This window comes from Pezoporus occidentalis, unplaced genomic scaffold (assembly GCF_034315485.1).
Source record: "Pezoporus occidentalis ecotype Australia unplaced genomic scaffold, CSIRO_AGI_Poc_V1 ctg8, whole genome shotgun sequence".
Classification (NCBI taxonomy): Eukaryota; Metazoa; Chordata; class Aves; order Psittaciformes; family Psittacidae; genus Pezoporus; species Pezoporus occidentalis.
In genome coordinates this window covers 613-17,503 of record NW_026916158.1, presented here as the reverse complement: position 1 = coordinate 17,503, position 16,891 = coordinate 613, and the positions used below count along the sequence as shown (strand labels likewise).

At 38.5% G+C, this 16,891-nt stretch overlaps 1 protein-coding gene across 5 annotated transcripts in view; it reads right to left on the bottom strand.

The window, feature by feature from the left end:
- U2SURP (U2 snRNP associated SURP domain containing) overlaps positions 1-15,959 on the bottom strand; it is a 45,526-nt gene extending 29,567 nt beyond the window's left edge. For 2 of the 5 annotated variants that reach the window (XM_062603172.1, XM_062603177.1), the window contains exons 1-10: positions 15,615-15,959; positions 8,877-8,924; positions 5,973-6,071; positions 4,745-4,859; positions 4,218-4,351; positions 3,044-3,085; positions 2,194-2,261; positions 422-516; positions 299-334; positions 114-196 (exon numbers count right to left, since the gene is read on the bottom strand). In XM_062603172.1, coding sequence (XP_062459156.1) covers positions 114-196; positions 299-334; positions 422-516; positions 2,194-2,261; positions 3,044-3,085; positions 4,218-4,351; positions 4,745-4,859; positions 5,973-6,071; positions 8,877-8,924; positions 15,615-15,944 — 1,050 coding nt within the window. In that variant the 5' untranslated portion in view covers positions 15,945-15,959. The remainder of the gene's footprint in view (positions 1-113; positions 197-298; positions 335-421; positions 517-2,193; positions 2,262-3,043; positions 3,086-4,217; positions 4,352-4,744; positions 4,860-5,972; positions 6,072-8,876; positions 8,925-15,614) is intronic. The other 3 variants (XM_062603173.1, XM_062603174.1, XM_062603176.1) reach the window with 3 other exon arrangements.
- Positions 15,960-16,891: the final 932 nt, after the last annotated feature.

Genomic DNA, 16,891 nt, shown 5'->3' with positions numbered 1-16,891 from the left:
TGGGTTTAAACATATGCAAATGGTTTAAAGTAAAAAAGGGGAAAACTGCCAATGGAAAAAAATTCATCTGGAACCAAACATGCCAACAGTGCATTCCATGACTCCAAACTTACCTGGGGATTAATATTTCCAAGATACAAATTTGTTGTGCTTGGATCTCCAACATCATGTGACCCTGGTGCATAATCATCCAGTACTACAATGATGGAGGAAAGAAAAGGAAAAAAAAAAAAGTCATAATTTTTGCTACACATTTAAGTGGCAACATTAGACTGAATGAGAAAAGAATCTCTATTACCACCAGATGATCTGTTTCTTCTTGAAGGCGCATCCACTGAATAAAGAGAAGAAAAAACACATGTATCATTTAGTCTACAAATCATATAGCCCAAACAAACATAAAAAAATAGTATCTACTTACTTGAGCGACGCTGGCCATCTGAATCTGACTGGGGTGGTTCAAAACGACTCAATCTACCTTTTGTTTTATGTCTTTCATCACGTTCCTCTTGTATTCTACAAACATTTAATGTAATTAACAACTTAATACTGTTTTGAGGGGGTTGTTCTATAATTTTAAATTTTACTTTACAATTATGAGAATTTTTAATATTGAACAATAGGTTTCTTGAAGATTTCAAATTGCCATTATTTTTTAAGTTCTGCTTAATCAACCGGAATATATCTCCGAGAATTATTCCAGCTGCATGCTTCCTCATTCATACTGTCAAGGTGTTTCAATCTCAAACAAAATTTACTTGGTTTGAGAAGCAGTTTACAAGACCAGAAATAAGAACTGTGCTCTGAAAGTGACCCAAATTCAACATCCAGCTGCCAGAGATCCACTGACCATTCAGATGACATTTTAAAATGCACACAGCTCTTTAGCATCTATTTCACCTTCTACCTTTCCTAAGCCTGTAGGCCATCTCGTAGGGTGATGGACAGCCCCACATGACTACTTCCACAACATACAGGATCTCATTTTATGCCTCTGAGGATAGTACTCACAAAATAACTACTTGGCCATTTATGGATTCATAACGCAGTACCTATTGTTTACTAATGCATACAAGTTATTTTGGTTTCTATCTCTAACATCAGGGAAAATGTATGGCACATTACACTCAATAGATGTGCTGCTCCATCTGTTGTATTATACATTCGAAAGTGAAAGAATCTTTGAGTATTATTCAACTTGCTTTTAAAATTAGGCAAGCTGAAGCATATCTCTAGATTTTAATTCCATGTCTTTTTTCTGCATTAACACAAAAGCTCAACATCATACTGAAGTTCCTCTGGGTATAGTTTGAGAGACACTGACAAAAGGTCTTACTCTTCCCTAGTCTGATACACATTTCAATTTCCCCATCAGGGAAAAAAGAACATCCAAAACCTGAACATCCTTATCTATTTCAGTACCAACTTGTCTTGCTGTATCATCACTTAACAAAGAATGAGATCGTGTTAACTCATGATCTCATTTACAAGCTCACACTTGCTAATCTGTAACAGAGTTGCATCCCAAGGTCAGCTTGTAAGTAGTAACAAACTGACAGCAGCTGTCAGAGAAACAAACACAGGTGTTCAATTTTTATCCTGGTAGATGGCTGGTTGATTCAATCAACATAGCTTCTCTTAACACCTGACCCAAAAATCATCTTAGGTAGCACTGGAAACCAACAGTCACTTACTGGGATCTCTGAAATACTTATGCATTTAAAAGTAATTTTTTTTAGTTAATTGCTCCAGATATTATTCTACTTTGGAAGGGAGTACCAAAGGGTTTCAAATCAAACACCTCTGATGTGCAGGGAAATCCATTCATTCCAATAGATAAATATTTAAGCTAACATAAGAGACTTTTTTGGTTTACTTTTGATCACTTTATAGACTCTAGTCAATTGAGCAACAGTGGTAAACACTTCCTATCGCCAATCAGCATAAGGGGAGAACTACCATGGAACATCATGTGCTAATTAGATGGCAACTGATTATCCAAATCACCAACACTCATATACAAAGTTCGAACTCTGTTTATCATTGCCATTGTTAATTAAATTATGCCACTCCACAAGCATCTGGGAAAGAAACTTAGAGAAACAGCTTAGCAAGAATGATCCTAAATATTGTCTGTGAAAAGAAGGCAAAAACCTTGTATCTTCCTTATTTACAATAAAAAGTCAAACTTACTGCTTTAATTCTTCTTTGAAAAGTTCCAAATTACTCTTTTTCTTTTCTTTCTCTCCTTTCTTCAAAGGCTAAAATTAAAGATATATCAGCCAACACTTCAGCAGATAAGATGAACAAAAATAAAAACTACATGTATATAACAAATATTTAGATAATTTCCATGCATATTTTACCCACAGCTTTCAAATCAAGAAAACTACAGGAGAGGGGGGGGAAAAAAAAAAAAACACCACAAAAAACAAGACTTGAAAACATTAAGACTGAGCACTATCAAACACAAAGCTAGAAAATATAAAATTAAATACAGCTTAAGCGAAACTTGACTACTTGTCATTGCTACAATGCAGCATGTGTGATCACTCTCTCTTCAACATACAAATTTAAAATATCCATGATTTATTTTGTGAGTTTGTTCCACTTAGGAACTTAGAAGCTGACTCCACCCCTAGCAAACCATCATGCTCTAATTATGTGTGTGCATATATATGTAAATTAATTTACATACATATATTCAACTATTTTTTTCACAGGCTAACATTCTACATGAAAAGAATTTCTTCTCTTGCTTCCTTTCAGATATAAATACAGGTCTGAAGAAACAGTTATTCTAAACAGTACAAGATGATCAGAAAAAAAAAAAAAACAAAACCAACACTCTGGAATGACAAATATGGATACTGTAATTTTTTTTTACTGTAATGTGTACCTTGACTAACTTGTGAACTTTCATCTTCAACAACATTGCTTTCATATAACCGAATTTAAATGAAAACGTTTCCAATAGGCAGACATACAAAATATTTATTGTGTTACACACTACAGCTTTGGAAAAACTGGACTTCCTACTCACCCCAGGCATAGTTGTTTGTTTGTTTTTGTTTTTGGGGATGGTCTGCCAAATAAATAAAATCATTTTTACCTCATTATCTTCAATCACCATTGGACAGGGCAAGTGAGTAAACTGATTGCATTACTTGATAAGTATTTTATGACAAATGTGAAAAGCAGTAATATTCTCACAGTACAAACACTTGCATATGACATAACAGAGCTCAGCATAATAAAAAAATGCTACAATTCATTTCTGTAACTGTAGAGTTTTACATATAATGAAAATCACAACTGCCATCCAGTATTACCACAGTAGTCAAAAATCTGAGTTTTGTTTAGAGTTGGAGGGATGGCATTACTCATAATTATCACATTACATCTCATTTCCCACCCTTACAGGCAGTATCACGTGTGTTTCACTGAAGCTTAAAAACTGTAGTGAGCTCTATTAAAATACTTTTGAAAGACATTCAAGACATTAATTACACATTACACATACAGTAGTAATAGTAACCATAGGTAACTACCACTCCACAACTAAGTTTGTTCGTATTTCCATTACTTTTTATGATAAAATCTCAGTTGAAAAAGAAAAAAAAAAAAAAAAAAAAAAAATCACACCATGCTTTTGACAGAAGTCAAAATAAATTAAATAAAAACAAGGTGCTCAGCTTCAAAAATGTGCAAGTTCTATAACCAATGTGGTACAACTCAAAAAGCAAAGGAACTTCTCAAACACCAGCTTAAATAAAATTTCAAAAACCTCACCAAGGAAAACTTAATCATTGCAAAGGTCCTTTTCAAAGGTCCTTTTTTTTTTAAGTTATAAAAAGCAAAAAAGAGATGGCAGCAAGAAGAATTGCTTCTAAAACTTCACAAATTCTTGGGATTGGAGATCCTGTTACTTTGCAAGTCACTGCATCTGTATTCATGAGAAGTCTATCTTAGCAGGAACACAGTAAACACAGGTGAAAAATCAAAGTGCAGCACTAGGAATATCACGGATACAGGGCTAATGGACCTCTGCATTTCATCATCTTGTTATTTGCTATGGTATTAAGCAAATCAAAAGGTTCACCTTTCAATATATGATAAATGCAGATCAAACTACTCTGTGAGATCTCACAGACTTTTTTTAAAACGCTTCTAAATATTTCCTAAGTATGGGTTTAATATTTAAATAAGAAACTTACAGGCTTTTTGGTTTCTATCATTAAGAGAGACGGAGGCTTCTCATTAGATGGCTGGTTTGGTTGATTTTTTTGATCTGAAAATCGTGATGAAGGCTTATAGATTTTACCCCGTTTTTCATCTGTTTCATGCTCCTCTGCAATTAAAGGCAAATTAAAACCAAATTGTATTAATTAATGTTGCACAATACTGTTCATTAGAAAGAATACTATTGTCCTTTAGTCTTGTTCATTCAATATATTATTTCATTTTAAAAAGTGATAATACAAACTCCCCTAACTTAGCACCTTTTAATATAAAGAAGATTAGGTTTTTAAAACAAAACATTTCTTCCTCTGAAGTTTTAAACACGTCATACGACTACCTACCTAGTGAGTCAAAGCATAAATCAGATTTTAGCTACTTTAGATCAAGTCTCCTTTGCTACTTCTAATGTAACACTGATTTTAAAACACAATTCAAAGCAAATCTTCATCTTTACTCAAAGACAAATGATTCCCCGCCCCCCCCAAAAAAACATTAGTTATACCTTTAGATGCATTAACGATTCCTCCTCTTACAAATGTTTTCACTTTATTACCATCACCTCCTTCAAAGGCAGCAAGGAATTCTTCATAAATTTCTGCAGCAGCCTTCTCATCCTCCTACATAACAAATGTTAATCTATTTACTATCACCACAGAATAACCTTCACTAGACAGCTATTCTTAAATTAGCTATGTGACATTCCTTTTTATTTTCTAGAGTTCATGCTACAAACTGTATCACGTAAGTTTCAATTTTAGACAGAATTCAAATTTGAGAGGTATGTGGGGAAAACACAGCACATAATACATAAAGCAAATAAGGCCTGTATGCTCAAATGTGACTGTTCATTTACAAGAGTTTACATGGCAATTTAACATTCAAAAGATAACAAACAGAAAATATCAAAGACCAGCACTATGAGACTGAAGCTTTGTTGACCAAAGCATCAGGGAACAGCACATGTTCCATCTTGGCCATTACAATCAACCCATGTGACTGAAGGAAATTAACAACAATCACCTTTACATATTTCACAGAGAAGTTAATTCAATGACTTAATAAAGCCAAGTGTAACACTAAATTTAGTACTACCATGTTACTTTAGGCTCATATTTCAAACAACCCAGGAGGAGCTATCCCACTGAAACATAATAACAGTAACGTGTCTAAAGTTCAAAGTCCAACATTTTCAGAACTTCCACCTTACCAACTATAGGCTACAGATTCCCTAATATTCGGACACTCCTGAGTATCCTAAAATTCAGTACCAAATTTCAATGTTTTCATTCATTCCAAATGAAGTAATTACACAAAAACAGGTTTCACAGAATAACAAAGATGTGTACAGAAACAGTTTCAGAGATAACAGTAGTCTAATTACTCAAATCCAGTGATACGGAGCAACAAGGAACAGAAAATACCCTAAGGTGATGCTTGTCTTCGTTTTGAGCAATACAACAACCAATGAATTGCTGTAATTCAGTAGTTCAGGTAGCCAGAACTTTGATTCTCCCACAGAAGGGAAGAGAAGCAAGCCTCTCTCTCTGTAATTATATATATACACCATGGATGCTAAGAACAAATCTAACATGTAAAATATAATTCACTTTTGTTCTTAGAGAGCTACAATTATCAAAAGAAAGAAATCTGGTGGTAAAGCTGAATGCAATCTAAAAGCAACCTTATTTCAGCTCTGCATACAAAATAAAATTTCCACTGTACACCATCACCTTCTTTTTTAATTCTTCTTGCTCCTTCTTGCTCAGAGTCCGTTTGGCAGTGCTCATTTTGCCAATACTGAATGCTTTAAGTTTGCTTTCCATTAGAGGCTGCAAAAGAAATAAGAAAACATTTAGCTTTTCACAAAATAAATGAAATGTTACTCTTCATGTGGTCTAGACCAAAAACTTTCCACCTGAAGTGACTTAACCCAAACAAAACAAAGGCTTCCTGTAGTTCTCTCTGAACTTGCCATTATCTAATACAACCAAAAAAACTTAAATCTAGGGTTTTTAAAAACAAATCATCCTCCATTTAATGAGAAAGACTGTAATACAGTCTTCAAACACAGCTGAAGTATGATGGGTACTTGCTGTAAGAGCCTGGAGATCTAATCACTGCACAATACAGAGTTTCTATAGCTTTGGAAACACAGACTCTGCACTACAGTTCCTTTTTGATCATCGCAATTTCCAAGAAAAGAAAGAAAAAGAAAAGTTCCAAAAGCTTTTCCTGACTATTTTGGCCAGAAGAATGTTTGCACAAGGCTGAACAGGTATAACTGAAGAACAAAAGGGATGCTAAATTTCAGCTGTACTTCAAGGTTAAATGCAATTTTTTGTCTTGAAGAAGAAAATGCCTTCTTGAGGTTTTAAACTACTAAAGAAAAGACCTTGTATTTAGCTCTTACATTCTTTCTAACTTAATCTCCATTCCTTCCTTCCTTCTTGACACCTTGATGAAGGAAGGACTCCATGTAACAGTCATGTCTGGAGAGTATGAAATTAGAATTCTTAGGATTATATTTAGGTAGTTAACAGACAGTAAAGCATTGAGAGAGTACAGACAACAGGATGAAGGCCACGTTCCAAAGACAGAGGCAATGGGAGGGAAACAAAAGATAAGAAACTTCTCTGGGAACTCCTAACTTAATATAGTAATTCATAAAGAATCAGCACAAGAACATGAAATAAGCCCCAGGAGAACAAAACATAAGCAATTAACCTTTATTTTCAAAAATTCTGTAATACTCTTACACTGCACAGTGATGCTTAAAACCACCACTTCTGCTATGACCACTCTTCAAAAAACAATCAGCTGAATCTAATAAAACATCAAGACAAATAAGGTGAATGACTTACCTATCATATTATTTAAAAATTGCCAACAGCACAGGAGAGTTTTCGTTAGGAATAACCTTCTATGTAAAAAGTTTTATTTCCAGTATCAGCTTCTGTTCATAATCCTTTTTTCATACCACAAACACCTACTAGATCTGTACCAAGCATATAACCAAAATATCTCAAATTTCTTCGACAAATGTTCCCTACTTCATCATTAAAAGGAAAACTATCAGTTACAAATTAATGCAAGGTTGTCTGGAGAGTTACCTGGTTTATGACAATGTTTGTCATCAAGAGATGCTGTGACAGGTTTATCATGAGCTTCAAATGCATCTGTGTTTTTGAAGTTAAGATCAGTTTTCCTGTTCCCTGAATGACAGCTTGTATTTCAGTATAACTATATATAACCTTGTAAAAACACAGGCATATTGCTATGGCACAGCACTGGAGACTAAAGGCTTATCCTGTCATCAAGAAATAATCTCTCACAGTGATTTTACAGTATACCTGCAGATCAGCCATGAGTGTATGTTCCAGTGACATAAGAGAAGAAGCTGCAAGATAATGAGAGTTCTGGCACTAAGATCTCCTCAGTTTAGACAGGGTCTCAAGAAAAAAAAACAAACAAAACACACAACACCTTCAAAGTGGCTGGAGTAATATGAAGTTAATAGGATGAAACTAATTTATGTCTGCTAGTTACATTCCAGTAGGCAACTAGATTATTATTAACCACGTGCAGTTTCACAGAATTCCAAACAATACTGCTATACAAAACATGAAAGCCTTCCTCCTTCAAAAAATGGAAAATAATACAGTGAAAAGGGTAAAGCAAAAGATGGAAACAAAGAGAAAACTTCTGACTGAGTAATCAAATCACTGTAGGAAAGCAAAATCCCATCAAATGTAACACTGCACTGACTTTAAGAAGGCACAAAGTACTTAAGTCCCAGTTCCATCAACAATGCAAAAGAGATTTAAGAGTAATTTTCCAAATTGTAGCAAGTAAAGCAAAATCAATAAAAGGACCTTTCTTTACGAAAAGTTTCTGCTATCACAACTTCAATAATGTTATCTTACAAGCAATTTAACAGCTGGTAATTGACTTTTTCATCTAGAAAATCAAATTGAAATCTTGAAGAAAATCCAAACCACAGAATGAATTGTCTGGTATTAGCACCCTGTTTGGCACTTGCTGCCTGTTTTCATTTTAGCTCAGAAATAGGTAGGCCTTCAAACAACATACCAACCATATGACCAAATAAGGTTCCTGCAGGGTGGCAGGAGACTAGGTAATAATTCCTAATTTTCGCTTGAAGTATATGCTATTAGAAAGAAAAAGAAATTATGAAGGTAGGGCTACACTATCTCATTTTTGAGAAGCCAACCATATACAAGAAGACACTTTAATATATAATGACCCTTACAATTAATCCCCTAGTATTTTGAACTATTCCTCTGTACGAGAGAAGTGTGTACAGCACCCTCACAGCTTCTTCCTATTCAAGTATCTATTATGAATATGTAATATCATGAAGCAGAGATCTGTATGCTAGTGGTTGGTTGAAAGCTTCAAGGAATGCTTTTAAAAATCAAAATCAATGCTTGACTTACAAACACATACAGACGAGATAACCAATGCACCAGAGTCTGCCTACAGCAAGTGGTTTTCTGTGGAAAACAGGCCTTATTCTGAATTTGAGGGTTTGGTAATTATTTTTTTTTTTTTTTAGAGTTTGTGCTGGGGGTTTTTGGATTAAGTTTTTGTCTTTTTCATTATTTTGGACTTACATGTGAATCAGCAGATCCAGTGGTGTGTACTGCATCTGGAGCCCTGACCTGAAGAGAGAATGAAGAGTGAGACAGGGAAAAAGAAACAAACAACCTCTGTTTTATTAATTCAGTTCTCTGAATGTGATTTTCATTTCAACTTCAACATCCACATACACAAGAACAAAGATACATGTATTTTAATGTAATGTATTTTAATGACATATCTGAACAGGGTCGCAGCATAAACAACATCGTACAAGGCAAGTAAGGGATTGAAGACAGACTGTTCTTGCTACAATTCAAAACATGTAAATTTCCACAGCTGGATTTTATAAATACACAACCAACACTACTGCAAGCTCAAAAGACACAACAAATGTTTGTTACACCGAATCTGCAAGAGTTATCATTAAAAGCTGTTAAAGTTTACATGAAGCGCTTGATTATATTTGCCTTACTAAAAAATAATTTCCAAAACTGCTCTTAGTATGCTGTGCACAGATGGAAACTGGCCACCTCAGGAGCACTAATTTAAGTCTCATTTGTACATATGTACTAATTAACATTATTAAACTGTAACTGAATATTAACATGTAAACCAGTGTACATACAAAATCTGCATATGATTATTTTTTTAATCCGTTTTTTAAATGAGTTAAAGTGATGGAGAACACTCCAACAAACAGGACTGAACACATTTTTTAATTCTGTAATACCTACATTCCAGAAAACCTCACTGACATAACATCAACTATTATGACATAACTCTGATGCACAAGTCATACCTACACTGAAATCAAAGTAAAAATAAAACAGTTCTATTAGCCGAAATCTGTTCATTAGTTACAGAACCTTAACACTTCTCCTTATTACCAGCAACTTATACTTTCCACCAGAAATAGTAATACAAGAGTGCTCATCTCCAGTCTTCCAAAAGAGACAAGCACCGAACGCTACTCTAGACAGCAATTTACTAGACTTGGTTTTCATTTTGCATCATGCTTTTTCATCAACTAAGAGGCATTTATCTTTGCACAAGTTTATTCCTATCTTTAACTGTCACATCAATTTAGAAAAAAAAAATGGCAGACAGCACTTCAACAACCAAAAATATGAACACAAAGGTAAAGAGACACACAAAGATACAACCCTTAATAAGGAGAAGTAAAAGGCTCATAGGAATTTGTTTGGTTTTTTTTTTTGAGAAAGAGAAAGGGGCAGTGGGGAACCACACCAAAAAAACCTAACTGCGTCTTACTGTCAGACCTGCCAAATCCACCTACCTGCAACACTACACATTAATCACAAGGCACATATTTGCACAAAAGTTAGTAAATTTAGTTCACATATACCAGTAGTAGTTCATTAAAATGTACATGAGAGCAAATATCAAAAGCATCTTTTGCTAACAGCACTTCCTGCAAACTTCTCTGTATTTGGCGCGGAATTTTTTTGTGATTCACAACTGCCTATAGCACTCTAATCAGTAATGTGTTATACACAGTTCTACGCACTCCAAAAATGTAGCTTAAGGAAACCTGTCTTCCCTCCGAGAGCTTATCATTGTACAGCACAACATCACAGATGAAAAAAAGACACTGTGCTAAAGAATTTCAGGGCTTGAAAATAGCATTCTTCCCACTGCCAGCTGCCACCCTGGGGCAACCAACACATCAGTTACAATTCCATCCTTAAAAAAAAAAAAAAAAAAAGCATTTTCAGACCTGTAGTTAAAAAGATAAATCTCAAAGGTGGGATGATACAGTGCCATCTGCCTTAGTGTACTGGCAGATTCGAGACCTAGCACTGCTTGGGGGAAGGAGGTTGTTTGGCAACAGCAGAATGAACTTACCATTTCTCAGTTCTCCACATCTGTTTCATTTACAGAAGTTTTGAAAAGCAACACCTTTGAACAGGGACTGGTGCTGAAACTGCTTACAGGAAGAACAACTAACAAGGCACCACACGGTAACAAACTGTACCAACGCTCGGTACAATGACACAACACAATATCCTGAAGTAAGAACATAAAAGTAACAGACACTAAATCTGTTTCTCCAGCAACAGAGGAGATGATACTACTTGGGAAGGTTTTCAATGCATGGTAGCACATAGAGATTCTGCGGGCTACCTGCAAAAAAGCAGACCAGTGATCAAAAAAAGTCTGGAAGCCACTGAGCTAGAAGTACAGCAGTGCTCCACAACCCACCAACACACTCCAACATCAGCCAAGCAACAGAAATTCTACTAAGGTGTGCTCTGAAAACCTCAAAAAGGAGTTCTAGCTTTTAGACCAACTTTATTCCACAAAACTAGCAGCTTTGCAGAGCCACATTATTTTCCTTCTCATGTAGGTCTTCTTTTCCCATCTATACATATAGTTCATACCGTTGGTACTGCTTCTGACCATACAAGCAGCTTTACCCATGAAGAACAAGATGAAATAATTCTTGACAAAATTATGGATTGCCATCTGCCAGCTTCTAACAAGCAATTACTAAAAAAAGAAAAAAACCTAGCCTACACAGCACTGCACATTGCACCCCTTGACAAAGGGGTAATTTTGTTTCCTTAGGAGTTATACCACCTGAGTTGACTCAGCAAACTCAGCGTCCTTCTAACATTAACAGAGGGGAGCATTTCAGTTGCCCACTTGTTTTGAAACCCAGACCAACATTATTTATTCCTCTTGTCATCATGTTAAGTAGCTCAACTAAACTAACTGTTAAAAGAAACATACCCAAAGCTCTGTCCTGCACTTGATGATGTCCAAGATGTGAGGGTAGCTCCTTCATGTTCCAAACATTAACAGAAAAAATGCAGTGAGTCCATCTTTCAGTCATTGCCAGCATAAACAATCACAAACATTCTCTTATTCCTAGTTCATTGTCTCTACTACTCTATATGAAACCTTCTCCTCCGCCCCAAACCATACTATTTTCCAGCTGGATCACTTTCCCTACACAGGTCTCTCAAAGAATCGTGCCAGCATAACTTAAGTAGCGCTGCAAGCTGCCGAAATGGCATTCCAGTAAAATACGGCCCTGTCAAACCGCAGCTTTGGACTTCAGGTCACTCAAAGCTCCATTACTGAGTATAGCCAAGTTCACTCAACCTTCAAAAGAAAGGTTTTCAAAAGGAAACAAATACACACACACACACCCCCCCACACAAAAAAAAAATCTTCAAAGGACCATACAAACGAGACTTGTGATTAATTTCTATTAGTAAGCCAAAGCAAAGAGCCCTCTCTCAGATTCTGGTGTTTAAATTTTTTTCCAGCTTCATGGCAGCTTCCAAAGAAAACAGAGAAGAGGTGACTGCTCTCCCAAATTTTCCTTCCTGCCAGCAGTGCAAGTGCCCACAAATCCAGCTCTTCCTAGTTTCTCCAAATTTAATGATCACTCAGTAAAACTGGCATGATTATGTTATTTCACAAATATTTAAGCTGTATTCAGTAAGTAAACTTGGTTTGTTTGGGGTTTTGTTTGTTTGTTTGTGGATTTTTGTTTTGTTTTTACTAACACTGGAGTCATTTCAGTAAAACAGTAAAGAGCAACAAAAGCACAAAAGCTGCCAACAAAACCCAGAAGACAATCCATGGCCTTCCAAATGCTGAATGTTATTTTTACAACTGTAATGGCTACAATTTAAAACATAAATAAAAGCCCTGCCCTTGCAAAAACTAACAGCTTCAGGTAGTGTTTATGAGAAACTAGTGTGAGACACTCTTGCCCTGTTTCAACACCTTCCATTGATTCTGCCCTCATATTGAGCACACTGAAGTAGATTACTTTTCCCAACCTAACTGATCACCTATAAAAGAGAGAGTTGGCAAGTCCAGCTAAACCAGCTTCCAATCCACACCAAACTCTTCCAGTCATGACAAATCAACTAAAGAGGATAATCTCTGGGTGGGGAAACGCAGCTAAGGTGAGGACGACTGGCTTGTGTCTGCACTAATACCAAGGAAAACCAAATGGAATCACCACTTAAATTAAGATGTTAAAATGCAGCAAAGGCAGGGAGGTTTCCAGCTCAACTTGTCTTTTTCATTCTTCTTTTCTCTATCAAACTATATAGAAAACAAAAGCTTGCAAATACCTGAAAATTATTTCATATCTAATCCATTTATTCTTTACATTTACTGAAACAGCTGAACAACAATATGGAGAAAGTTAAAGATAAGTTTCACCATCCTGCAGAATGCTGCATCTAACCGGAATTCACCACACGTACAGATTTTACATTGCTGGTCTACGTACACTTCAACTTGTCAGAAAAAGCTGTCCATTCATAAGCAAGCGATCACTGTTCTTCAGTATTTAATTTAATACATAACTTACTTAAAAGCCCAAGAAATGCTTTTATAATTAAGGAATATTGCTAAAACATATTTTTAGAATGAAAAAGGGAAACCTACAGTTTGGTACAAGTGGATAATCTCTTCTGCCTCATCGTACCCAATGTGTACAACATATTACATGTAAGAGCAGTGGACATGCAATGTAACTATATTCGACAAGCAATAAAATCACTGTTCTCAGAAGATAAATAATTGGAAGAGTCATTCAGCAGCTAATATTTCACTGTGTCAAGACAATAATTGAACATAATCAGTATCTGCCATCTCAGAATCATACCCTACACTCATATCCTGTGCAGTCTTGGGCAAACTCTATTTTTGCTTCCTTAATTTTGTCCTTGTTTCCTACTTAGATTTCTGGAAAATTCAAGCACATATCTTGCTACACCAATCTCAAAGGGACAAAGGAACAGATGATGCTTTTGCAACACACTTCACATTGGAAATTCTCAAACTTATTTAGAAGCTGACGATATCCTAAAAAGCAGCTACCACCACAACAAAAGAGGCAACGGGTGCTCCTGGACCTGCACCATCTCCAATGAAGGATTTCAAATAGTAAATCACACAGCTAATGCCCCAAGAGCTAAGCATGTCTGATTTTATTTCATTTCTCAACAGAAACATTTTCACGGATCCAGATATATGCAGTCACTATTTTCTCTGGCACATGAAATACTACTGACAATACAAAACAAGCAGAATTTATAATGTTAAGCATGGGGAAAAGACTACTGGAAACACAGCACATATGTCTAGACTAACAGGAGACTGAGGAGCAAGGGGACACAGGACTTCCTCAAGTGGCCTCAACAGATTATCACATATTAACTGATTTCACATTCTTTAGTAGCCCCACTGACTTTAATGCAATAGATGACTTGGTATGAAGAATTAAGTGTCTGCACATACCTCTGAGTATGAGAACTGAGATCTAGGACAGAAAGCAATTCTTATAAATTAATTATTATATATTAAAAAAGAATTATCAGTACAGAAATAGTAAACAACAACACAGAAAAGCCTATGATGTAAAGAAAGGGATCGCATCTGGGTTGGTTTTGTTTGTCATGTTATCGGTTACAGGAATCAATAATTAAATCACAATTCTATGTCTAAGTATATATGAAATCCCACAATGTCTTATTCCCTGGAAGCCATTCTCTATAACTTAAGACCTACTTCACTATTAAAGTTTTCTGTCCAGCTCTTCCTTACAGTTCCAAGCCAAAGGCAAGACCCAAATATGTTTCCTACCAGTATCTGAAATAGTTCAAAAAAGGGAAACAAAAATAAACCTCTCCTACTGTAATAACACCGAGTAAATATGCAAAGGCTCTCGGTAACTACATTTCCGCTAGTTTCCTAGCAGCCAAAAAAAGAAAAAATAAACCCTGTTTTAGCTGAATATGAAAATAGGTAAAAAATATTAATCTGTATATCACTGGAAATTCCTGAGCCAAAACGTGGCTTCTCCCTTGGCGATTTACATACACCAAAAAAAAAAAAAACACACTACAAAAAAAAAAAACCTGGAAGGCTTCTATGATTCTGGCCTGTATCTGCAACAGAGCTCAGTGAAAAGGAGTGCTCAATCTACTGCCACTGCATCCCCCAAAACTGCTCTCCTAGCAAAAGCGGTGTTGAGGGGCACAGGCTGCTCCCAGCCGCTGTTAGCCAGTCACTGGCTTCAGCCCGCAGCCCTGCACAAGTCTGCCGTAACTCCTGCGCTACCTGGACTGCTGGTCCACGAATCCAACCAACAATAATTACAGGAAGTACGAGCCGGTACAGGGAAAAGAGCGGGGAATGCCACGGTGGCTTTGGGAAATACGTAACTGGATCGCAAATCAAAAGACGACCCTCGACCAAAAATCTGCGTTTTCCTTTACACTCGAAAGTTGGAAACTAACGCCCCCCGGGCTCCAGGCAGCAGGGTATAAGGACAGCAGGTACGAAAGGGACGAAACATGTACCGGCTCACGGCTCGGGCATTAGGGAACCGTCCGCACCCGACGCCGGGCGCGCCGGTTGGAGTAGGACGGCTCACGCCTGCCGTTACAGCGCGCAGCGCGCACCCGCCCCCACGGCCCTCCGCCGGGGCATGGGGACGCGAGCAGGCCGCTGCGGCCGACCCATCAGACAGACGTGCCAAGGGCGGTCTCGGGAAACGGGGATACTCGGTGAGAGGCCCGGGCCCGCCGGCCCCGCCGCGCCGCCCCCTTCCCGAGGCCCGCAGTCACCCCGGGCAAAGAGCGGGGACAGAGCAGGCCGCGCCACCCGCACCTCACCGCCCTGCCACTCCCGGACCTCACCGCCGCGACAACAGGCGACACCTGTACCCCCCATTGTTGGAACAGGCCCGCGGGCGGCCCCGAGAACGGCCTCACCTTCCCACTGGCTTTCTGCGAGCTGCTGGGCGCCTTGTCCGCCATCTTGCCTCTCCCTTCGCTCAGCCCTGGCAGTGAGGAAGCGATCGTCGATCCCACCGAACCCGTGAGCGGAGGGCGGGAAGCCGACGGCCGAGACACCGATGAAGCGGCCTCCGCCCGCCGGGGCGGGGCCTGGCCGTGTGCCCTCTCCTGTGCGGCTCGCCGCGGGTGCGTGTGTTTCCCTGCATGTCCTTGTGTTCTCACGGCGCGAGAGGAGAGCCGCGGTGAAGTCGCCGATCTGCCCGAATTTGCACAGCGGCCGCCGGCGTAATGGTCGTAGGCACTCATAGACCGCCGGCCTGGGGCTGAGCGCTCTGCTCTGAGGAGGCACCAGCTACCGACTCTTCTCTGTGTGAAGGACCCAGGGTTCCGCGAGAGAAACCCTCACGCGTGGGTCGTAATACAGACACAGGGCACTGCCCGCATGTGCTGCACCCCGCGACGGGCACAGGGTCACACCGATGTTGTGCACAGCTCTCCTCACCCCCGGTCCATGTCCACAGGCACCGAGCAGACGCGCGGCAATACAGCTTGGAGGCAAGACTCGCCCCTGAACATCTAGTGAAGTGACACAGAAGGAATAGTGGTTTGAACATCATCAAAACGTGACATCAAATCAAGAAAAGCCCAGGCATAAATACCTGGTCATCTGCTTGGAACTAGATGATCTTCAAGGTCCCTTTCAACCCAAATCAGAGTATGATTTTATGACAGCATATCAAATCATTCATTGTCGGGTTTGATAGCACAACAGCAACTTTATTACCATTGCTTAACTAGAGATCATAACCAGGGGACTTGCATTCCTGTGCTTTTATGGGTTTCAACATTTGTGGAAGATGCTGAGGTTGAGATAATAAGGAAAAGACAGTAGATACACAGAAATTAGTGAAACCTTTATATCATAGAATCGTTGAATGGTTTGGGTTGTAAGGGACCTTAAAGATCATCCAGTCCCAACCCTCCTGTCACGGGCAGGGACACTTTCCACGAGACCAGGTTGCTTCAAGCCCTGTCCAACCTGGCCTTGAACACTGCCAGGGATGGGGGAGCCACAGCTTCTCTGGGCAATCTATTCAACGAAATCCACCAATTCCTGACACCTAGTGCCCTGCGAGCAACAGGACGGAGCAGGGCCTGCACTAGCAACCACATTTGTCAGTGGAGCATGAAGTGGGATCTTCCAGAAGAAGCAAAAGGAAGCAAAAGGAGAGGGTGAGGTGGGCAGGAAGGCC